General features: G+C 46.3%; 1 protein-coding gene across 3 annotated transcripts in view; it reads right to left on the reverse strand.

Moving 5' to 3' along the window:
* Positions 1-25,414, reverse strand: part of si:ch211-210g13.5 (inactive phospholipase C-like protein 2) — a 94,701-nt gene that overhangs the window by 6,659 nt on the left and 62,628 nt on the right. For all 3 annotated transcript variants that reach the window (XM_020051140.3, XM_020051141.3, XM_020051142.3), the window contains exons 3-5: positions 22,499-22,702; positions 18,293-18,368; positions 4,150-4,259 (exon numbers count right to left, since the gene is read on the reverse strand). In XM_020051140.3, coding sequence (XP_019906699.3) covers positions 4,150-4,259; positions 18,293-18,368; positions 22,499-22,702 — 390 coding nt within the window. The remainder of the gene's footprint in view (positions 1-4,149; positions 4,260-18,292; positions 18,369-22,498; positions 22,703-25,414) is intronic.

Here is a 25,414-nt window from a genome sequence, read left to right on the forward strand (position 1 = left end):
GGCGAGGAGAAGGGCTCGGGGGGCAAAGGGATGGAGGAGGCGAGGAGAAGGGCTGGGGGGGCAAAGGGACGGAGGAGGCGAGGAGAAGGGCTGGGGGGACAAAGGGACAGAGGAGGCGAGGAGAAGGGCTGGGGGGGCAAAGGGACGGAGGAGGCGAGGAGAAGGGCTGGGGGGGCAAAGGGACGGAGGAGGCGAGAAGAAGGGCTGGGGGGCAAAGGGATTGGGGGGGGCGAGGAGAAGGGCTGGGGGGGCAAAGGGACAGAGGAGGCTAGGAGAAGGGCTGGGGGGGCAAAGGGATGAAGGAGGCGAGGAGAAGGGCTGGGGGGGGCAAAGGGATGGAGGAGGCGAGGAGAAGGGCTGGGGGGGCAAAGGGACGGATGAGGCGAGGAGAAGGGCTGGGGGGACAAATGGACGAAGGAGGCGAGAAGAAGGGCTGGGGGGGCAAAGGGATGGAGGAGGTGAGGAGAAGGGCTGGGGGGGCAAAGGGATGGAGGAGGCGAGGAGAAGGGCTGGGGGGGCAAAGGAATGGAGGAGGCGAGGAGAAGGGCTGGGGGGGCAAAGGGATGGAGGATGCGAGGAGAAGGGCTGGGGGGGCAAAGGGATGGAGGAGGCGAGGAGAAGGACTGGGGGGGCAAAGGGACGGAGGGATTGGGGTTTTGTGTTACACATCTTAGGCTTATTAAGCGCTTAAGTACCTCAGTTCAGTAGAGTGAATTAAAGCCTAATTTAGATAAGCCTGGCCCAGCCACATATGCTGCCCCAGCACAATGAGCTCCAAATAAATTAGTTGATGCAACACACTTTTTGAAAATGCATCCACCACAAAATACATTCCCAGTGGCTATTGGCTATCAATGACTTTAAGGTTTTGTCTCCTGTTCTGTTCTTTTCCGTCTCATCCTGTTTGTTCAGGAAATTGCTACTTTTTCTTTTTGCTCAGTGGCTGAATTTGTAAACTTGCAAAAAACAGGCTACTGAACTTTTTAGAAGAAGAAAAATTCTAGGGCCGGCACTGTTTGATAATATGCCCAGACATATCCCTGATAAAAGGCCCCAGGGAATCCGATGTCTCCCTGTACTTGTGTGCTATCTATCTGCATTTCAACCAATGAGCTTGGTGCGGCCTCAAACCAGGCTCAAAACTTCACTCAATCCTGAATAATTACACCCACATGAGATGAGATCGAAAACATGGATCACATATTTCTCTTATTCCTTATTTGGCCGACGAAGCAATTAAATGATGATCTGATGTGACTTGGTGAGATGACTGCAAAGCTTATTGCTTTATCAGTGTTACTATTACCACAGGTAATGATTAACTGAGGCTATGAAATGAGGGCATCGGGCCCCGCTTTATCTAATTGTGGGCCTGCGTCACAGATGAAGAGGAAAGATGGTAGGAGGGAGACAGAGGAGGGAGAGAAAGAAGAGAAATGGTGGTGGAAGAAAAGAGGGATGGGGAGAGAGGGAAGGAGAAGAGAGGGAAAATGGGTTAGAGAAAGAAGAGATGGTAGTAGAGGAAGAGAGGAACGAGGGAATACAGAGGACGCTCACAGGGTTCCAACTCCCTGGGGAGAGGAGTGGAGGTGGTGAGGAGTGGAGGTGGAGAGGAGTGGAGATGGAGAGGAGGTGGAGAGGAGTGGAGGTGGAGAGGAGTGGAGGTGGAGATGAGAGGAGGTGGAGATGAGAGGAGGTGGAGAGGCGAGGAGGTGGAGAGGAGTGGAGGTGGAGAGGAGTGGAGGTGGAGATGAGAGGAGGTGGAGAGGCGAGGAGGTGGAGAGGAGTGGAGGTGGAGAGGAGGTGGAGAGGAGTGGAGGTGGAGAGGCGAGGAGGTGGAGGTGGAGAGGAGTGGAGGTGGAGAGGAGTGGAGGTGGAGATGAGAGGAGGTGGAGAGGCGAGGATGTGGAGTGGAGTGGAGGTGGAGAGGAGTGGAGGTGGAGATGAGAGGAGGTAGAGAGGCGAGGAGGTGGAGAGGAGTGGGGGTAGAGAGGAGTGGAGGTGGAGAGGGAGTGGAGGAGAGGAGGTGGAGACGGAGTAGAGGTGGAGAGGAGTGGAGATGAAGAGGGAGTGGAGGTGGAGAGGAGTGGAAGTGGAGAGGCGAGGAGGTGGAGAGGAGTGGGGGTAGAGAGGAGTGGAGGTGGAGAGGAGTGGAGGTGGAGAGGGAGTGGTGGAGAGGGAGTAGAAGTGGAGAGGAGTGGAGGTGGAGAGGAGTGGAGGTGGAGAGGGAGTGGAGGAGAGGAGAGGAGGTGGAGACGGAGTAGAGGTGGAGAGGAGTGGAGATGAAGAGGGAGTGGAGGTGGAGAGGAGTGGAGGTGGAGAGGCGAGGAGGTGGAGAGGAGTGGGGGTAGAGAGGAGTGGAGGTGGAGAGGAGTGGAGGTGGAGAGGGAGTGGTGGAGAGGGAGTAGAAGTGGAGAGGAGTGGAGGTGAAGAGCAGTGGAGGTGGAGAGGAGTGGAGGTGGAGAGGGAGTGGTGGAGAGGGAGTAGAAGTGGAGAGGAGTGGAGGTGGAGATGAGAGGAGGTGGAGAGGCGAGGAGGTGGAGAGGAGTGGGGGTAGAGAGGAGTGGAGGTGGAGAGGGAGTGGAGGAGAGGAGGTGGAGACGGAGTACAGGTGGAGAGAAGTGGAGATGAAGAGGGAGTGGAGGTGGAGATGAGAGGAGGTGGAGAGGAGTGGGGGTAGAGAGGAGTGGAGGTGGAGAGGGAGTGGAGGTGGAGAGGAGTGGAGCCTGCGGTGCATGTCGGCTAAAAAATGGGGTTTGATGGTATCATGTTATCATGCCATCACTGTAGTTACTGTTGAGCCTACACAGACACAGCTGTAGGCGGGAGCTCTACCAATTAATTAAGAGATTTAAGGATTACAAAGAGAAATGCCAATTAGCCAAAGAGCTGTTTTAAGATTGGATAATCTCTTGACAGGCATTTAGCATCAACATCACTTGTGTAACTTACAGGAAGTTGGTGAAAATCATTAACTCTAATAAAACATGTTCACAAATCACCACCTGTCCTTTTCAATGGGAGGGCATCAGAATACAATTGAACAACTGGTTCTGAAGCATAACTTCTTGGGTGTATAATACCCAGCCCAGTATTTGCTTGTCTTATCTGTGATGAACTACTGTAAAATGGAAAATGTTCCACTTAGGATTATAATTGGAGATTTTATTTTATAATGTGATCGGAAAATAGGAAGGTTTTGAGTGAGGAACAGAAGGGTTAAAATTAAGAGAACACTGCAAATTGAACGCCTCGGATCCTCAACTTTTTTGGAAAGGAAATAAAAAGGTGCACCGGCCTCTTAATTTTTTCCGGTGCTGTATATTGTACCAGCACGCAGCTTTCTCGGTTCACTTAGTCAACCACACCAAACAATTCAATTGGCTCGTTAGCCTATCTGTCAGTGTTGTCTGTAAATGTATCGTGTTCTGATTGGATAGAGCCAATCACTTCTCCCTTGCATGTTTCGGTTTGTGTGACAACTTTCGACTGCTGCTTCCTTCTGTTTACCTGCTAACACCAAAAATCTAACCACAAAGATACACAGACACAGTGACACACACAGGCGCAGTCACACACACTGAAACACACACTGACATAAACACACTGAAACACACACAGAAATACACACACAGAAACACAATGAAACACACAATGACACCCACAGAAACCCACTGAAACCCACTGAAACACACATGAACGCACAGACACACACAGAAACAGACAGAAACACACTGACACATACAGACACAAACTGTATTTCTTGGCTTACAAATGTGCCAGGTATATCTGCCAAAATAGACACCTGGCACACATGAAGGCATGCCTGTTGTGTTCAGGGATTGAAGCTGGCCAGGCTACGAACTGAAATTATACAACATGCAGAATGAAGGTAACATTTTCAAGGACACCCATACATTGCTGACATACATTGCTGGTGTTATCTGTGTGAATGTGTACGATACAACTAGCCAACAGCAAGCTAGAGTGGCAAGGCAAAGCTACAGTGTCAAGGCAAAGCTACAGTGTCAAGGCAAAGCTACAGTGTTAAGGCAAAGCTACAGTGTCAAGGCAAAGCTACAGTGTTAAGGCAAAGCTACAGTGTTAAGGCAAAGCGTATCCTTTGTTGTGGGATGACCATATTCATACCTTGAGGACGGTGATGTTCCATGCATAGCTTTCCATAGCCTTCTGTAGCTTTCGGCCCTTCAGGCCCTCCTTGGCCCCAATCCTGTGAAGGTCCTCGTGGAAGTCCAGTCCTGGAATAAAAGACAGTAGAAAGACGAGAGAGGTGAATGGAGTGTTCATACAGTCGAGGTCAGCATCCCAACCACTGTATGTGTACATGGGTCTATATCAGATGGGTTGGGGTCAAGGCCGGTTCTTGGCATAAGCGACCTCTCCACTAGTGGTTGCTCAGGGATTTCAACCGTTAGGGGCCCCTCGACCACTAGCCCCCAAGTGCTTGGGAAGAGGGGGCCCCATATACAATTTTGCTTAGACCATCTGCCACCCGGACTTCTACCCTGCCCAGACCATCTGCCACCCTGACTTCTACCCTGCCCAGACCATCTACCACCCTGACTTCTACCCTGCCCAGACCATCTGCCACCCTGACTTCTACCCTGCCCAGACCATCTGCCACCCTGACTTCTACCCTGCCCAGACCATCTGCCACCCTGACTTCTACCCTGCCCAGACCATCTGCCACCCTGACTTCTACCCTGCCCAGACCATCTACCACCCTGACTTCTACCCTGCCCAGACCATCTGCCACCCTGACTTCTACCCTGCCCAGACCATCTGCCACCCTGACTTCTACCCTGCCCAGACCATCTACCACCCTGACTTCTACCCCTTTCTTTTTTTGGTGCCAAATTCTTACAATAACAATTTTCAGTTTCACTTAATATGTATTTATATGTATATTTATTAGTATTCAATCTCCAGAACTGCTCACATTTACATCAAGCCTTATACATACACAGAAACATAAACACTTGTCTACTTCTTCCCCCTGAGCACAGAAGAAAATACCTGCTTGAAGTTGGAACAATCGGGTGTTTTTGTTCAGTAAAGTAAGCATAAATGGGAAGACTTGGGTCTGGCTGCCTTTCCCTGGCAGCTTTTAACATTCTTCTTGCCGACCTTGCGTGCTAAAAAGAATACACGTGGCAAGCTTTAGACAGCTAGCTACAAGACTGTATGTTAACATTATCAGCTAACTGGCTCTAAAAATGTATAATCTAGCCGCCCGTAATTACTTACTTGTTTTCTTAGCGCTAGCTAGACAGCAATAAATGCCTGCCTATCTGTTACCTTCTAGTCTAGTTACCTAGCTAAGATTACAGACAACTCCACCTATTGTCACACAAGTAAAACTTCTGTTAGCTAGCACCAGAGCCATGTCGTTAAGGTTTCTACAACGCTGGCTATCTAATACCAGTTGCAGAGGAAGGGGCTGGTCCAGCAACTGTCTCTACCGGCTCGTGTATGATCAAGGACCCCATGCCCCATCAAATCGAGAGCTGAGGAAATGGGTTATCACGAAGGACACACTTCTGGTGAATTATTCATCTGCCCCCTTGGAACAAAAAGTTGGAACCACATTTTAAGAAAACATCTACCACCCAGACCATCTACCACCATGACGTCTACCCCGCCCAGGCAATGGAGATGCTCCTCTAGTTGCTCTCCTTACGTCTTCAGAGTTTTGAGGCCAGGCTAAATACAGAGCGCCTTCCCACAAGAAAAATAAGTACCCTTCATGTATTGTGCTCCAATTCCAAAGTCCCCCATCGTCATTCTGGTTGTGCCTGGCACAAATGTGCACGCCCACTAATGCCTCTGCTCCTCCAGTAGAGCTGCACAGCGAGACACGCACACACCCAGACAACTCCCCCACACAGACGTCAGTGGCTGACAAGCTCCACTAGCCGAGAGGCAGAGACGAAAACAAGAGATGGAGAGAGGTTCTTCTTGTCCAATAAGAGGTCTCCCATCGATACAATATGAGAAGCGGTGGAACTGGGTATCCAAGACTTATAAAAAGCAACTGGGTGTGATTATTTTAATAAAGGGGGGCAACAATAACTTTTTTGCCTGAGGTGTGTTTCTTCTCAGTTTCTCTTCCTCTGAACATTTGGGGCCCTACCTTCCCAACGCTAAAGATAGATTGACCTTCAGATGCCAGGGATACGCCGATACTTTGCACAGCAGCATTGGCATTTCAATTGCCGCAAACAGTCTTGTCGCTTCTCAGTTAATCAAGCAGCATCAAATTCTAATCACCTCAGCGTGGTGAACGAGTGGATGCCGGCCAAGAATGCCCTTCCTTGTAGTGCTCTAGTGACTGCTTGTGGCGCTGTATGTTGTTACTGAATGGGTGAACAAGGCCATAATCAAGAATTTGACATCTTGTTGTTGGGGAGGGAAATTAGGTAAAATTGAAAAATTATCTTGTTTGGTTGCTTCCTTGATCCTGAAGTCATGTATGACTTTGATGGAGGTCAGGTGCCATCTGATGACCTTTTCTGCAGAACGTGTCATGTGTTGCAGTTCACCAGCTAGTGGTTTTAAAACACTAGCACAGCTACCAAGGAGATTTTCAGAGCGTTCGGGACTGGCCAAGTCAATCACCAGTCTAAATTCAATTGGGACTGCCTTTCATGTGGTGACGGTCAGACTGAAGGCAAAAAGTCACCGAAATATAAATTATAGACTTGTAATTTAACAGTCTCATCTGTGGCTTAATTAGTCATTCAAATTTATAAAAACTGTTAAGAACAACAGCCCAAATAACCTTTTTAGCCCCGTTATTTAAGCTGATTACTTGTTTCCACCAGTGATTACTCTGAGCAAAACAGCAGCTGGAAATAGAACCCAGCCTATTACTTCATCTAACCCTTCTAACCCAAGAACCGACGCAATGCCGGGAATGGAACATTTCTGACGCTGCATTGTGTTTCCACCCTGATGTGGTCTCCTCTCATCCACCCGTTCGCTCTTCCACCACCCTCTCCATCTTGCTCTGGCTTTGGTGCTGTGATATGAAGAAGTGATTTATCATGAGACTTTGTTCCCAATTTGTTAGATTTTTTTGTTTGAATGTTGTTGCAGCCTACCTTTCTTCTATCATATCTTAGTAAAATATATATCAAAGATACAATAACAATGAACTTCCAAACGGAAAGTAATGGTGCAGACTGTAGCCTATATTTAAAAATCCCTAAGGGGCCTGAAAGGAGATGTGGACAAATCTCTTATCAGACATAATTGCTATACAAAGAAATGTTGGTCTAATTTCTGTGTCATTTAACTCCTTCCTGGGTTTCCCTTTTGCGTCTGTCGACTGTAATCTATGCCTGTAAGCTCTTTGCGTCTGTAGACTGTTTTCTGTGTCTGTAATTGGTTTTCTGTCTGTAATTGGTTTTCTGTCTGTAAACCTGTTTATGTCTGCAACCTCATTTGTAGGTTTCCTTTATGTCTGAAAACTATTTCTGTGTCTCCTCTGTAATGAGTGATTGGGGTACAGAACAATTGCATAACAGAATATATCAGTTTGAGAGCTCCGGAGTTGTGTTGACACGGTTTGGCGTGATTAGATCATGCACTCCAGTGTGCTTAATGGCGGTTATTTCTGCGGTACTAGTGTAGAACAGAGTGTGTAGCGGGGAGGGAGCTTGTCACATACAACCTTTCGGAAAATGTAATTTCCCTCTAACTAATCATTTCATTTTCTCTTCCAACGGCACGCTTGTCGTCTCCTACTGTCACCAATATTGAGTTAAAAAAACCTGTCATACTCTTCCTTAGCAAGGCTGAGTCTAACACATTCATTCTCAAGTGGAAACAGAAGACTAGGATAGAGAGAGAGCGCAAGTAGGACAGAGAGACTATGATAGAGAGACTAGAATAGAAACAGAGAAAAAGAGAGACTAGAAGTCTATTTACACCACAACTGTAGTGAAAACTATTTCATTTCAATGAAATAATACGCTCATCCAATATTCGATTCACACTAGCAACGAGAAACTGGCCAGACCCATGAACTCAGTGAAAATGTTGTTTTTGAACACGATGATCGAATGAGTGTTGCTGCTAGTGACAGTAAAATGGTTTCAGTGCCATTGTGAGATGTTTTTGTTATGGTGAGTTGCTTCCCAAAAACAAAATTCTATTTTTTCTGGTGCTTGAAGGACCTACAGAATCGTCCTGCTGCACCTACGTCGCCCCTCATTCCACCCCAACACACAATGAGCGAGGTATCATCGTTAGACCTCAGCAGCCAGGGAAATGTCAGTCAGAAAAGTGTCCCACGTTACCGCAGATAGTGGCGTGCGACATTTGACATTTTCACCGCTTTACACTACAAAAATATGTATCTCCAGTGCAAATTATGAAACTATTGTTGTAAGAAATTACAGTAGGATGCAGACCAAGGAAAGGGGTATGAGGGTAGCCTAGAGGTCAAAGGAGCATTGGGCCGGTAAATCAAAGGTCACTGGTTCTAATTCCCGAGCAGAAAAAAGGTGAAAAACCCATTGGTTTTGTTCCAGATGCAAGAACATTAACCCAATTTGCTCTAAGCTCGTTTCTTTGCATAATGATGCGTTTGTAGCATACTTACCTGGTAAAAAAGCTCAGCATGTACTGTAACTAAGGGAAAGCACAAAGACCCTCAAGGGATACACTAAGTTCTTTACAGTATCATCAACAGTAGACTCACTTCCTCTATGAAAACAATCTCCTCAGAAAGAGTTAAATGGTCCTCCTACCAAAATACCATAATATCAGACCATGAGTACACTCTGCACACCCTAACTGACAGATAAATTAAACAAAGGCAAGGTCTTCTCATTGGTTTTTATTGAAAAAAGATTTCAAAGATTTCAGTTGGGCATGAGGGCCTGCTGTGCAGGGGAGACAAGGCTACAAGCATGAGTCCAGCTCTTTTCAACTTTTATGTCCATGAATTGGCAAGAGCACCGGAAAGCACTGCAGCACCCGGATTCCCCCGATTGGACCGGGAAATAAACAGGACCCACTGCTCTTGATGAGGTTTGGGGTAACTTACCAAACAGGAATTTATATAAAAAAAGTACAATGCAAAACATCTAAAAATGCAGGCACAACTAAATTGGGACTATTTCCACTAGTGAGGAAAAAACTGTTTTACATCCACCTTAAGGAAAGAGACTCATAAACTTTTCATAACAAGCCCTCATCAACAGTGAAATGAACATAAAAAAGAGCCTACTAAGCTAGCTGGTTTTGGTGTTGTTTGCCACAAGAAAGCAAGTTAGTCCCAATCAGATAATGAGAAAAAAAAAGATCATTATTTTACATACTGCAACGACTCAAAAACAAAGCAAACTGGAATAATCCCTTGTAGAAAGAGAACACAGTGTTTGAATACCTAATTAATAAAAAAAAACTTGAGTTCATGTACAGTGGGGAGAACAAGTATTTGATACACTGCTGATTTTGTAAATATCCAGAAATTCACATTGTATGATTTTTAGTAATTAAGTAAAAAAGTTATTAATTAGCATTTTATTGCATGACATAAGTATTTGATACAACAGAAAAGCAGAACTTAATATTGGGTACAGAAATCTTTGTTTGCAATTACAGAGATCATGCGTTTGCTGTAGTTCTTAACCAGGTTTGCACACACTGCAGCAGGGATTTTGGCCCACTCCTCCATATAGACCTCCAGATCCTTCAGGTTTCGGGGCTGTCACTCCCTCCAAAGATTTTCTATTGGGTTCAGGTCTGAAAACTGGCTAGGCCACTCAAGGACCTTGAGATGCTTCTTACGGAGCCACTCCTTAGTTGCCCTGGCTGTGTGTTTCTGGTCGCTGTCATTCTGGAAGACCCAGCCACGACCGTGCTATTACTAAGGGAAGGAGGTTGTTGGCCAAGATCTCGCAAAACATGGCCCCATCCCTCCTCCCCTCAATACAGTGCAGTCGTCCTGTCCCCTTTGCAGAAAAGCATCCCCAAAGAATGATGTTTCCACCTCCATGCTTCACGGTTGGGATGGTGTTCTTGGTTTTGTACTCATCCTTCTTTTTCCTTCAGACACGGCGAATGGAGTTTAGACCAAAAAGCTCTATTTTTGTCTCATCAGACCACATGACCTTCTCCCATTCCTCCTGTGGATCATCCAGATGGTCATTGGCAAACTTCAGATGGGCCTGGACATGCGCTGGATTGAGCAGGGGGGCCTTGCGTGCGCTGCAGGATTTTAATCCATGACGGCGTAGTGTGTTACTAATAGTTTTCTTTGAGACTCTGTGGTCCCAGCTCTCTTCAGGTCATTGACCAGGTCCTGCCGTGTAGTTCTGGGCTGATCCCTCACCTCCAGTTCAAACAGGTGCAGCTAATACAGGTAATGAGTGGAGAACAGGAGGGCTTCTTAAAGAAAAACTAACAGGTCTGTGAGAGCCGGAATTCTTACTGGTTGGTAGGTGATCAAATACTTATGTCATGCAATAAAATGCTAATTAATTATTTAAAAATCATATAATGTGATTTTCTGGATTTATGTGTACCTATGATAAAAATTACAGACATGCTTTGTAAGGAGGAAAACCTGCAGTGTATCATATACTTGTTCTCCCCACTGTATGTACAGACTCATTGAACTCATTGCCCTGCTATCGAATGAGCACGCCACACAGAGAAAATGCACAGTGAAATGCAGCAGCATGCAATCACAGCTGCAAGATTTGTGACCTGTTGCCATGAGGAAAGGTCAGCCCGCGGAACATAAAATGCACACACACAATAAAAATTACTCTGCTAAGCACAGTAAGGCCTCGGTTTGTAATGCAGAACTGTCCATTACTCATGATCCATAAACACAGATAGACACACAGACACAGAGAGACTGAGAAATAAACAGAATGGGGAAAAAACTACAAGACACTGAGACTGAGTGAGAGTAGAGAGAATTTGAAAAAAAAAAAGATCCACATTTAAAGTGGCACTGTGTGGAATTCTGCCTCTAATGTTTAAAAGACTGGATTTAAAGAATAGAACGTTTTGTTGTCTTGTCTTCCCATACTGAAGGAAACCAGAATAGTATTAGTTAGTCCCGGGTGGTTTAGGGTGAGGAGACAGTATTGGAGTTCCTAAAGTGTGTATGGGGAGGTTACACGTCAATGCAATCTGATAGAAGGACCAGCGAGAACGTTAAATGGGGACTATCTCAGGAACTTTTATAGAATAACATATTTGAAACATTAATTTAAAACATGCCTTCCGGTCATTTATGCTCGTATTTATGCTAGGAGCACAGAGAGAGGGAGGTGGCTCCTTTAAACACCATTTAAAGTTAAATAAATGAACAACATTTAAACATTGTTTAAAGGTGGAAACGAAGATCGACATTTAAACACCTTTTAAAGGTTTAAACAATAATCAACAATTTAAACACTGTTTAAAGGTTTGAACAAGCACAAACATTGAAACCCCATTACAGGACCCAAGAAAGATGGGGATTTTCCCAGTCCTGAGCAGGGATTATGTGAAGACAAGAGATCTCTCCACATCCCCCTGCAGTTCCATGGTAATGAGATCCATGGCGAGAGGCTTCTCACCATACCAGAACAACCAGAGCCGGCAGAGGACATCCCCCAGGGACAGAGAGAGATGAGAAGAGATGTCAATACAGAAACAAAGCTGTCCAGCCTGATCCTTCTACCTCCTGCCACACCTGTCAAGTGCTGCTGTCCCAATGCCCCCTTGACGCGAACGGCAGAATGTGCTATGTGTCACGGCAGACCGGGGTGTCAGCACTATTTCACACACCACAATTGTTTTTTTCAGGTATTCTGATAACTTTTATTTGCCTTTTAATATGTGTTTCAGAATTTTCTAAAAAAACGGTTTGGAAAGTTTTGGCCTGTTGCAAACAACAAGCTACCTATCAGTCTTACTGTACTGAAAACAAGATTTGAAAAACATCCATAAAACAAAAATGTGTCCTGTGTTAGGCATCCTGTGCTGTGCATGCACACAGGTGTTTTTTTCTTTCCACCCACTGACTTGGCTCTTGTTTTTACCAACCATAAAGTAACGGGCCGCGCGTGCTGCTGAAGTGTGAGTGGGATGGCTGTTTCACTGGCAGGATACTTTTGAAGTAACACGGACCCTGTGGGAGGTTCAACATAAAACCCCAATACGGAGAAGCTGCGGACGCTGGGTATACTTTGATGACATGGAGTTGCAATGCGTGCCTGACAGCCTGTTTTCGAAAGAATTGTCGGTGTCTGTGGTAGAGCACGTGATCTGTCTGGCTGGGTACACCATCAAAACTGCCTGAGTTGGCTTTTTCTCCGGTTCTCTTTAACTGACTTGGCAGCGACAGCTCTGTCTAGGGATTTGAGAGCGGTGACATTTTACCATCCCTCAGCTGTGAACCGAAACAGTGGTGGGGTTCTTGCCTCTTTAAAATGACATTAATTGATTGAAAGTATACTTTTATTCATACAATTTGAACATTCCGCCTTTGCTTAAAAGGAAGATCCATCACACTGGAAACTATTAGAGTTGGGTTTTTATAAGTTTCTCTACATAACTAGGACTGATTGGAGGAGTTCCAGACTTAATTCTGCAACCCTTGTGTTTCCAGAAAATGTGGGACGCTGCCGTAAATGTAAATAAAAACTGAATGCAATGATGTGCAAATCATTTATCCCTACATTCTATTGAAATAGTACAAAGACAACATATCAAGTGTTGAAATAGAGAAATTGTATTATTTTTGGAAAAATACATGCCCACTTTGAATTTCATGCCAGCAAGGCAATTCATACATATCTGCACTAATTCGTGGGAGAGAATGCGTCTTTTTTACAGCGTTTATAGTGTATTTACAATTTTAATTGATGGAAAAGCTTGTAACAATCGTTTGAAATAAATCACCTGTTATAAAATACTTGAGTCATGTGCATTAGGTCAATTTGCTGCTGTTAATGCATTTCTGAATCTGAATGTCTCCCGAATAAAAGCAGCCTAGCCTAATCTAGCCTAATTGTTTATACTAAAACGTTATTGAAGTTGTTAACTACATTTTTAAATAAAACGTTGAATTTATGCATAACATATTACAATTTACATTCTTTTTTTTCATTTAGTGCCTCTCTTTTGGCACGAGTGGGTGGGGTCGACAATTCAACACACAAAACATTGTGAAAATTTTGGCATGCACATCCCTACTATCTAACTCTGATGACTGAAAATCACTATGAAATCACTATGAATTCACTATGAAATCACTATGAATTCACTATGAAATCACTATGAATTCACTATGAAATCACTATGAATTCTGGATATATTTTCTTATAACCAGGAAGTCCAAATGCCCCGTATACTCCGGTGAAATTCAGAAACATCAAGTGTATAAATTCTCAATTTTAATGCCACATATTATATGTTAATACCAAATGAATGGACAGGTATAAATACACAGAGCTGAGAGCTTTACATGTGAAAAGGCTATCGAAGTGTAGTACATTAAATAGTATGTTGTGTACAAGTAGACTGTCATTATATTTTTTTAATGATTTTTTATAACGAATCCACAGCAAACATATATATTTTTTTTAGCAGATGACTAAATATAAACACACACACACACACACACACGTTGACACAGTCACTTGCCTACCCAGAGGTAGAATGTGTCCCAGCTGCCTGTCTGGGCTTCCATTAGCACTCAATGCTGTGGTGAGCCATCAACGGTACCCAGGGGGTTGATCAGGCAGGCACCACTCGTGCTCTACCTCCTCCCAGCCCTCTCGCTCCCTCTCTCTTTGTCCGTCTCTCAATCTGCTCATCAAGACGTCAGCGCCACCTCCCAAATTAAAATGATTAGCAGCGATAACGGTTGAGAGTAACAACAACATCCAAGGAGGTACAGGGAGAAGAGGGAGGTGAGGAGGAGACAGCGGGGATTGGGGGGGAGGACATCCTGGGGGTGGAGGACAGTAGGAGAGAGTCGATGGGGTTTGAGCCATTCAAACAGGGCAGGTTTGTCTGCTGCACCGTTCCAGCGGCTGGGTGTTTTAATCACGGAGGGGAACTGCTACCTGTGATCCGAGCCTGACCCGTTATCAGCATCATGACGACATGCTCGTCTCTATGCCACGGCACCACATAGATATGTACCTCAAAAGGCTAATGTAGGTGTCAGCTGACATCAGACCTTTCAATTAAGCACAGAGACACACACACACACACACACACACGGACACACCCACACACACTTTCTGTCAATCACTGCCAGCTGTCTGGGTTACTAATACACTTTAAAGGCATTTTTCTGAGTGATTAAATGCAAATTATACCTTTTGCTACCAAATCAACCATAGAAGCTTCCAATCAAATTTGAATTTGAATGAAAGCCTCCCGCTATCTCTTTGCGTATCGCCATCTGTTAAGGCTGTTAACATGCAAATTGTCAATGCTGTCAGTCCTGAGCTGCCTTCAATACGTCTTCTGAATAACTTGACAGATGAATAACTGGACTGGTTTATCTAAATGGATTTCATCCTTTTGAAATGGTTGGAATTTAGCAAACTGTCTTTCCGAAGTGACTTACAGCTCGTCCAATCACCTGAAGACGGCTAGGTGGAACATCACAACCCAGTAGTAGTAAGTACTCTTCACTTGATTAAACAATGTTTTTTACACAGCAGAATTATCATATGGACAGCATCGTTACTGTCAAATTAAAACACAAAGTTTAAAGTTTCATTGACCAGCAAAACAATGACCCTGATTCCAACTGTGGAGATTTTTGAGAGTACCCGATAGGTGCAATCAATCTCTCAAACAATACCTTGTGTTGTTCATACCAATCAGATCTCCAAATGTGCCTGGAGTGCAGGGCTCAGGGGACAGTATAGAATTGGCCTTATCCTGCTCAGTTGGCAGAAGAAACCTTTGATTTAAAAAGGACAACTCACTGGGTTTCTCTTTGAAGGCGAGTGGAAACCAGATGGTTCTGAACCTTCTGACATTTCTCCCAAATTACCAAATTATCATTATCTTGATTTGTTTTTGGGGTGACACAAAAACCCCTGTGGGCACCTAGCTAGCAGAGGAATCACACATTTGACACACACTGCTTCAGAACACCAGCCACTTAAAATGGACTATGCACTGTAGGACAGCTGGTGGGCCAAAGAGAAAGAGAGGGGGAGGGAAGGAGTGAGGGAGTGGGTGAGAAGTGGCTAGGGAGAAGGGACGAAGAGACAGAGAGGATCTTAATTGTGATGTGAAGGTTGGTGGTTAAACACAGTGCCTCAATGGTGTCTGCTTAATTCCACTGTCTGTTGACCACTGTCCTGTCTGTTGTCCACTGTCTGCTGTTAACTGTCTGTGGTCCACTGTCTACTGTCCTGTCTGTGGTCAACTGGCTAAACCCATGGGATGTCACCAATCAAAATCACAGAAAGCATCCTGACCTACAGGGGAACTGAGAGTCAGAGGAGAGTAATATATTCTAGAATAGCTGACTGATTTGAAAACAGCTGACGGATCTGGCCCTGCATTCAAGCTGCTATTTCCTGTTTGTTTGTTTCTGGTTGTTGTTCTGCTTTTTGCTGTGTCTTGGCTGATCCAATACCAGGTTGCTAAATCTTGGCTGATCCACTCCCAGGTTGCTGAGTCTTGGCTGATCCATTCCCAGGTTGCTAAATCTTGGCTGATCCACTCCCAGGTTGCTGAGTCTTGGCTGATCCATTCCCAGGTTGCTGCGTCTAGGCTGGTCTACTCCCAGGTTGCTGCGTCTTGGCTGGTCTGCTCCCAGGTTGCTCAGTCTTGGTTGGTCTACTTCCAGGTTGCTGAGTCCTAGCTGGTCTACTCCCAGGTTGCTGAGTCTTGGCTGGTCTACTCCCACGTTGCTACGTCTTGGCTGGTCTACTCCCAGTTTGCTGAGTCTTGGTTGGTCTATTCCCAGGTTGCTGAGTCCTAGCTGGTCTACTCCCAGGTTGCTGAGTCTTGGCTGGTCTACTCCCACGTTGCTGCGTCTTGGCTGGTCTACTTCCAGTTTGCTGAGTCTTGGTTGGTCTATTCCCAGTTTGCTGAGTCTTGGTTGGTCTACTCCCAGGTTGCTGAGTCTTGGCTGGTCTACTCCCAGGTTGCTGCGTCTTGGCTGGTCTACTTCCAGTTTGCTGAGTCTTGGCTGGTCTACTCCCAGGTTGCTGCGTCTTGGCTGGTCTACTTCCAGTTTGCTGAGTCTTGGTTGGTCTACTCCCAGGTTGCTGCGTCTTGGTTGGTCTACTCCCAGGTTGCTGAGTCTTGAGTGGGCTTCCTCCAATTTGGTGTGAGGCTCTGACATCCGTGTGCCATGACACAGCAAACTCTAAGTCAGGAGTCCATCCTGCTTCCTGTCTTGTCCACACATGACACAGACGACATACAGACAGATGACACACAGACAGATGACACAGACAGGCGACACACAGACAGGCGACACACAGACAGACAACACACACGGTGGCATCTCATGGGAAAAGTGCGGTAGCCTTCTTGTCCCTGTGGGGCTGCTGGGAGCGTAGCCATGTGTGTCACAGGAACACAGCGTCACAGCCGCTTTCTCAGCTCCTTCGTCACACACATTTTATTTTTCCATTCCATTATTTACGCCTGGCAAAGCAACAGCAAAACAGTTGCCTTGTCAGAAAGCATGAGACTGGATGCAGAGGCACGGAGAGGTTCAGTCTCAGACATCAGAGTGGCTTCAGCACAGAGGGAAGAGGAGAGGAGGGGAAGCGGGACGTCTGTTTACGACTGCTGGGTGAGGGCTGTACGAGGGTGAGGGAGGGAGGGCTAGATGAGGGTGAGGGAGGGAGGGCTGGATGAGGGTGAGGGAGGGAGGGCTGGATGAGGGTGAGGGAGGGAGGGCTGGATGAGGGAGGGAGGGCTAGATGAGGGTGAGGGAGGGAGGTCTGGATGAGGGTGAGGGAGGGAGAGCTGGATGAAGGTGAGGGAGGGAGGGCTGGATGAGGGTGAGGGAGGGAGGGCTGGATGAGGGTGAGGGAGGGAGGGCTGGAGCAGGGTGAGGGAGGGAGGGCTGGATGAGGGTGAGGGAGGGAGGGCTGGATGAGGGTGAGGGAGGGAGGGCTGGAGCAGGGTGAGGGAGGGAGGGCTGGATGAGGGTGAGGGAGGGAGGGCTGGATGAGGGTGAGGGAGGGAGGGCTGGAGCAGGGTGAGGAGCTGGGTGAAATGCTTGGACAGACAGAGGGCCCCAGGTTATTTTTTCCCCCCAATGTTTACTTATTACATAACCTCCCCATCAACATCTCGCTATTGACACCAAGGCGTATCTGTGTGTGTGTGTGTGTGTGTGCTTGTGTGCGTGTGTGTGCGTGAGAGACAGAGAGATGGTAGCTGCACGTTAAGTTACTGTGTGAGGGTTAAACCCACTCACACGCACACAGTAAATCTCACTGAGCTGACAGTGGATGCATACACACACACGGCGTTTCAACGAACCCTAACAGCCAGCTGGCACTGGGGTCACAGCAGTGTGGAATACACCACGGGACCAACTCTGGCCTGTGTCAGAAGACGGACGGTTGCAAAACCTGCAGGTAAACACACAGTCTGATGATAACAAGTCATGTGACGAGTCGCCACCCTACCGTGTCCCTCCGCTGCAAGCGCTCGGCCGTTTACAGGTGCTGTCTATCTGCAGCCGCTCGGCACTGCAGCGGGGGCAGCCTGCAATCACCGCCCCAGGGGGAGGAAAAGGAGCCACTCATTGGTCTCCGACTTTTGATTGTACTGAAAGATCTCATTCTGGTCAATTACAACCATGCACCATAAGTCGGGGTCGTCCAGCAGCCGGGAAAAATAAAATACTGCACTGACGATTTTCCCGACTCCGTTCTCTCTCGCTCTTTCGCTGTCCATCTACCTTGTACTCTTTCTCTCGCTATCTACCTCTCTATTACGGCAATGTCCTCTCAGCTCGGAGAATATTGTGTTCCATTCACTCCTACATCTCCTTTCAATAGCTCCTTTCTCTGAGACTGAGGCCCACCTGTCAACTGTCATGCCAGCTTCTCAGAGCTGACTTCCAGAAGATAAATGGTCCATTACAGAAAACACGTCACCAGTGAGAATGACCATGATGAAAAAGGATAATAATTCAAATTTGACTGGATGAGAGATCCTTTTATGCATTTGTATATCCAAACCCAGACCCCATCTTCAGTAACATCCCAGCGCAGAAAGACCAAGTAAAGACTGAGGTTTGTGTCCTTACCTGCCCGTTGTGCTTGTGTGAGCTTGGAGTGGACCACGTCGGCCGACTCCATCAGGGTCCGACTGGTCTGGATCATCTATGGAGGGGAAACGGAGAACGGCATCACACAACAGGAAATTAGGTTGTACAGTATCAAGCACATCCTGTGTTGCATGAGACCTATTGTGGCCAAGACTAAACAGGACAATGCAAACCCTTCCTCTAAGTACACAATACTTATCATTACCATGAAACCCAGACATGGGGAATTACCACAAAAACTAGGATTCATCTAGTGGAATATTTCTCACAGACATTTGAAGAGAAGGAGCAAGGCTGGGTCAACATGTCTGTCCTTTAATCACACCGTGTTCTTTTTGTGTGTTTTGGACAGACACACAGGTAGTCACACACACACATTAGCAAAGACACACACACACACACAGCGGAGACACACACACACAGACAAGTGCAGACACACACACACACAAACAGTTTTACTACACCTCTGAGCACTTTTGGGGACCAAAACATATTTTTTACAACCACTAACTCTAATCATAACCCCCAATGCCCCCCTAGAAAACAGACCCAATCCTAACTCCTAACCCTAATCCTTATTGCCTAACCTTAACCCAAAACCTACTTCAAAACATGCACATCATTAGAACCCTAACATTAAAGGCCCGATACACCCTGGGGGAACATAGGTGGGGTGCATGATGTCAGTGATATTAGTTTCACACCTAGTTGGACAGCAGGAGACATTCATGTTTTTTTGGGCACTAAACCCCCCAGATTATTATGTTACTGTGTGGACTGAACGGCGAGTGAGATCTGAAAACTAAAGGTAGTCATGTTTTGTTTAATTTCATTAAATCCCCATGTTATACCGGTCGCAATATCAGTCAAATCTGAGTAGTCGCAGTTGTCCTTGATTGATAAAGCCATTGGATGTCTTTCAGTGATGTTCCTATCAGTAGATAAATTGTCAAGGTGTCAACATTTTTCATCTTTCTAAAAGACTACAACTCTGTGGACATTATTCCCTCTCTGCCAAAGACCCTGCCTTCCACTCAGCAGTGGTAGATGGATATATTGAGGTCTTCGTGCCTGGTGAAAAGCATCAAAATACAGATTGAATAATGTATTTACTAATTACATTTGCAGCAAATGAGTATGTTCCTTCTGTAGATTTTTACCTTTCTTCTTGATAAACAGTGGGAATTTACTGCTCATTTTGGGTAGGTTAAGAAGATAACTATTGAGATCTGTGGCCGAGAACCTAGTGTAAAATTTACAGCCGACTCTGTTAACATATAGCAAGTTACTGTTGTTATAACGGAAAATTATTTGCACCTTGCTTATGGAAAACCATGCTTGTGGTATTAACAATTGAGGTCCGTGGTCATGCGCTTACTTTGCTGTGGTTATTATCTGAACATAAGTGCAACAAATGGAGCGCTCTTCATAGAACAACCAGATTTATTGGAAAGTTGAGAAAGCATAAACTCTTAGCTGTTTCTTCATATTAATGTTTGTGTTTTTGCCAACTGTAGCAGTATATAAAGCAAAGGTATAGCCTTGTCTTTTTTGGATATGGCTAGAGTTGATTCATTTTTGGCACCAAGCAAACCAAACGGGAAAGGGAGTATTTCTGAGTTTGCTTGTAATTACTACAGACAGGAAGCATATGGTGTTTTGAAAATAACAATACAATGTTTTTCATCTTCTAGTAATGATTATGTTATTCTCCGATTGCCATATTGCTGAAGAGGCGATGTCTACGTTAGCAATGAATTCTGGATCTTGTACAGAGGAAGCAGACTGAAATAAAAATTCCCCCAATTGTGTTGAGTAGATCTTGTGTTTTTATGACACAAATGTATCATTGCTAACATTAGTAATTAGTATGTGTATTAAGTGGTGCTTTGAAGAAATGGCCTTTTAACCCCAGGCCTTTTATAAAAGTAAGGACTGGCAACATTTCCTCCCTGGTCATGATTTACTATGGCACATCTGGTCCTCCTAAGTACTGTAATGCACATGCAAACACACACACACACACACACACACACACATACTGAGTGAGGACAAGGTTGTAATCAAGTGGTGACACACAAGGAGACAAAAGGTGAGAAGAGTGTGTCCCAAGGGGGCCCCCGGCTCCCTGCCACTCTGGCCAAAAGCAGTGCACTGCCTGGGGAACCGGGTGTTATTTGGTCCACTGCCTGGGGAACCGGGTGTTATTTGGTCCACTGCCTGGGGAACCGGGTGTTATTTGGTCCACTGCCTGGGGAACCACGTGTTATTTGGTCCACTGCCTGGGGAACCGGGTGTTATTTGGTCCACTGCCTGGGGAACCGGGTGTTATTTGGTCCACTGCCTGGGGAACCGGGTGTTATTTGGTCCACTGCCTGGGGAACCGGGTGTTATTTGGTCCACTGCCTGGGGAACCGGGTGTTATTTGGTCCACTGCCTGGGGAACCGGGTGTTATTTGGTCCACTGCCTGGGGAACCGGGTGTTATTTGGTCCACTGCCTGGGGAACCGGGTGTTATTTGGTCCACTGCCTGGGGAACCGGGTGTTATTTGGTCCACTGCCTGGGGAACCGGGTGTTATTTGGTCCACTGCCTGGGGAACCGGGTGTTATTTGGTCCGCTGCCTGTTTTCCCGGAGCTTTCACGGCAGTCTTACAGCTTTAGCCCTGTTCCAGTCCAAAAACCCCTGTGACCTCAACTGAAAAGCTTCTGTTTTTAGTGCCTCCCTCCCTCCCACCGACAGGAAGCAGCAGCTGGCCTGCCCCAGCACTCAGGAGAATGCTAATGAAGTTTCACACTTTTTTTTTTAAAAGGGACAGGCCAGGCGCAGGCCACTGCACGCGCGGGCTGGTACCGGGATGCTGGCCCTGGGCTTGTGTTGGGCACCAGATGGGCTGGGTCTGCTTGGCCTTGCCTCAGGTGTACTGACCACACTGTTCCAAAGTGCTGGGTCAGGACATTACTGGGTCAGTGGCGCCGGCTTCAAATCAGCCCACGTGAGGATGTTTGAGGACAACCGTTAATGTTCTTATGGCCCAGGCTGGTACACACTCAGCAAAACACACGGACACACACACACACACACACACACATACACACAGGAGACTCTGTTCTTCAACGTGGGGCGTGTGCCAATGAACTAATCTTTTGGGAGCACACAGCAACATTCAGCTGACCGACCCTGCGCTCCGGACAGACAGACAGACAGGCATCTTGGACACTGGACACTGGACACTGCTGGCATCCCTGGATGTCACCTCCTGGCCACGGCGGTTGACTCCGATACTGGGTGGAGTGGGGTTCTCGGGGAATGGCGCAGCTGAACAGCTACAAGTAAGTGGATTTCCAAGCCCCTCACTTAGATTCGTCATTAAGCCCTTCATATGTGAATGTACGGTGTGAAAGCTGCAAGAGGCACGCTCAGCCAGAAAAGCTGATTAAAAATACAAAGGGCCTGCTATTTAGAGCGCCAGCTATGGAAGGTGTACGAGGTGGTTGCGCTCCGGGACTGTCTGACCGCGAGGAGGAGAGCACGGTTGGATAACTACAATGTCACCTCAGTTCTTGTTTGATGACTCAATTCGGCGGGTCGATTCCAACCGTCAGAACCGGGGGGTGGAACAGTGCGATTGTGTCCGAGAGCCGGGCACCACTTGAACCACCCCCCTGTACTGGCCGGTACCAGTAGACGTCGGGTGAATAATGAAGGAGCGGGGCGTTCTCACGGATAAGAGCGGAGGGGCTGATGGCTAAGGGAGGCACAGGGCATTATGGGATGGCCTGCAAAAGCTAGCGGAGGGGCGTGACCTGCATGGAGATGAGTTAGTGCCTGTCGCTGTGCCTTAGCAGCTGATTGGTCCACTTGCTGTGATGGAATGCATGCCATTATCATACTGTGTCCTATGGCGTCCCAGAAGAGGTTTTTGGTTTGTTATTTGAGTTGACTGTGTTATTTCCAGGTCGATAAAACAATGTGTTCTAATAAAAACCAATCGTTTTGATGATTTAAGCCTCACATATCTGCACACCTAATAACAAATCTATAACACACCTCTAATACACTTGTAACACACCTAATGAATCTAACATCAATTTATGAACACGGCTCTTAATTTAGAACACAGCGCTGTTTGTTGAGTGTAACAGGGCTGTTATCCTAAATGAACGTTGGATGTTGATTGCGTACCATGTCGTAGGCGTTGAGGACCTTCCTCAGGAGCTCAGGGACCGGACCCCGAGCCTCCATGGTGGGGTAGGCCTCACTCAGGTCCACCGTGACCCTGAGGGACCGCTCGCTGTTCATCAGCCACGTGGACACAGTCAGGATGCACTGCTTCATGTTGGCCGCTGGGGTCAGACCGCACAGCTCCTTGAACGACACCATGGCATTCTGGGAAATGAACACAGAGGATCATGGGTTAGGTTTGGCTTCCCTTCATATTGAAAGACAAGTCTCTAAGAGAGCGGACAAAGTTCAAACAAAGGGCCAGTTAAAACACAGAGAAGATTCTTTGATGATCATGAAAAAAGTTGCCATTATTATAACATGTGAGAGCATAAACCAACAATCATTATGACCAATATTTTCCACAGGCGGGTATTCTTCACATGAGAAAACTTTTAAACAACTGCGTCCCGATACTCCCTTTAGTTCAGCGAGCCTCGGGAGAGGAAGAGAGCAGTGCTGATTGGGTTTGGGTTAGTTAGTGAACCTAGCAGTTCCCATTACATCAGAGGCTTTCCATTCGGCAGTTCAGCAGGACCGCGGAGCCTCCAGCATTGTCTTGCCTCGCTTTTCCCAGCCTCCCCCCCACCCTCCTGGGCTCAGATCAGGGTCCCGGACACAGTTTGGTTTGGCCTGCAGCTCCAGCCCTGCTGAATGACCACGGAAGCCACTGCCATCGGTGCACATGGGCTGCTGCAGAGTGGGTTCAAATCTGACCCACTGCCCTTTCAACAAAACCTCTCTATCTTGCACCAATTTCCTGTCCAATATAGCATGAAATGCCTGAACAAATATATCTTTAAATGAGCAAGATCCAAGGGAAAGAATGGAGGACATAGTGGCAAGTGAAAAAAACTATTCGATTGAGGAGAAAACAAAAGAGAGAACGAGGCATTTGGGAAGAATTGGAACGGGTCGTGTCCCTCGACAGAACCTCCAGCCCGGGAAAAAAGGCTCCTTTCTCCCCTGGAAGGAGAGCTGCCATCCTGAGGCCTAGGGACAGAATGGGGAGCCAGCAGACATCTGTATGCATTCACAGTCTCTGTTGAGACTGTAAATACCCTCTGGCTGATCCAACGAGACAGGCCTCAACTGTGTTCAGGCGGAAGAGGATGGGAGATCACAAATGTTTTGGTGTGTGTGTGTGTGTGTGTGTGTGTGTTGTTTGTGAGTGTGAGTATATGCGTGCCTTTAGGGGTACCTAGTGTTTCAGTGCTGATTACTGTATGTTTGTGAGAGGACAACCCAGTTGTTGGTCTATAAGGACCAGACTGCAGGCCGGGCCATAGATCCAAACTGTCGCTGTCCTAAGTTACTATTGTCCCCCTCCTCTACACATCCAACATTACATTCCCCAAATGAGAGCTGCATGTCAGGTTACACTGCTGTATGTTGCTCTATCTCTCCCCTCTCCTCTCTCCTCTTTGCCTCACTCTCCCCTTTCCTCCCTCCTCTTTGCCTCTCTCTCCCCTCTCCTCCCTCCTCTTTGCCTCTCTCTTCCCTTTCCTCTCTCCCCTCTCTCGCTCCTCTCTCTTTCCACTATCTCCTCTCTCCCCCTTTTCTCTCCCTTCTCTCTCCTCCACTCACACACACTCCCCTCTCTTTTCTCTACTCTCTCTCCCCATTCTCTTTCACCTCTCTGTCCTCCACGCTCTCTCCCCTCTCCCCCTCTCTCTCCCTTCTCTCTTCCCTTGGCATCTCCTCACCCTCTATCTCTTTTCTGTCTCTCCTTTATCTCTTTGTCTCTTTCAGACTCTCACTCCTCTGTCCCTCCCCCTCTCCCCTTCTCTCTCCTCTTTCTCACTTTTTTGTGATCACATTTTTATTGACAAATCAGCCTCTTTCTCACTCTTCTTTACTTGCTTTCTCTTTCTCCCTTGCCGAAATTCCATTAAATTCAATAAATGCCTTTTTGGCATGAATGGGTTGCCACTGCTGCTCAAACAACTTATAGACAGTAATACAAAAGTGAACAATACCTTTGAAACTAAAAAGAAACAGTAACAATTGATGAATACAATCGGCAAGGGCTCATGTGTATGACATGGTGGGAACTGGACACCTGACTCCTGTTGCAGCAGTCGAGTAGGAAGTTCATTCACTCTTGCATCTGACCCACAGTGCTTACAAATTGTCTTTTCTTCAATGCGCTTCCAAATTATTTTTGTAATGATATCCTGTTAATATTTCTTTGTTTGAAATATGCGATTTTGACATGGTGTAGTGCTAATTTTGTATCCCTTTTTAGAATTTAGTAACATTGAAGTTTGCGATCAAAAGTAATTTCCTTTTGATAACGACTTGTGTTTTTTCCATTAGTTTGTTATTCTCATAGATTTTTGAATGGTTGAATTTCTAGCTTGCTCTAAAATGTAATTCACTGGGTTGCTGTTTTTGCAAAAGAAAGCCTTGTGCTCAAAAGTTTGCATACCCTTGGAGAATTGGTAATATACAACTCCGGAAAAAATTAAGAGACCACTGCACCTTTTTCTTTCCTTCCCAAAAAAAGTAGAAAAGGAAGGTTTCGAGTGAGGAACAGAAGGGTTCAAATTAAGAGACCCCTGCAAATTGAATGCTTCTGTTCCTCACTCAAAACTTTCCTTTTCAAAATGTTTGGAAAGGAAAGAAAAAGGTGCAGTGGTCTCTTAATTTTTTCCGGAGCAGTATTTAAAACCATTTGTAAAGAAAACATGAGTGAGCAGATAAAACACGTTTTATTTCTTATGGGATTCACATTCAACTCTAGGTCATAACAGAGTGGCAAAATCATAAAATAAAAAATGGCAACAAAGATAAAAATGAACTGACCCCTGTTCAAAAGTCTGCGTACCTTTAGTTGTAATAGTCTTATAGTCAAATTCTTGCAGGTGCCCCATT

Source organism: Esox lucius, chromosome 11, assembly GCF_011004845.1.
Source record: "Esox lucius isolate fEsoLuc1 chromosome 11, fEsoLuc1.pri, whole genome shotgun sequence".
NCBI classification, from domain to species: domain Eukaryota; kingdom Metazoa; phylum Chordata; class Actinopteri; order Esociformes; family Esocidae; genus Esox; species Esox lucius.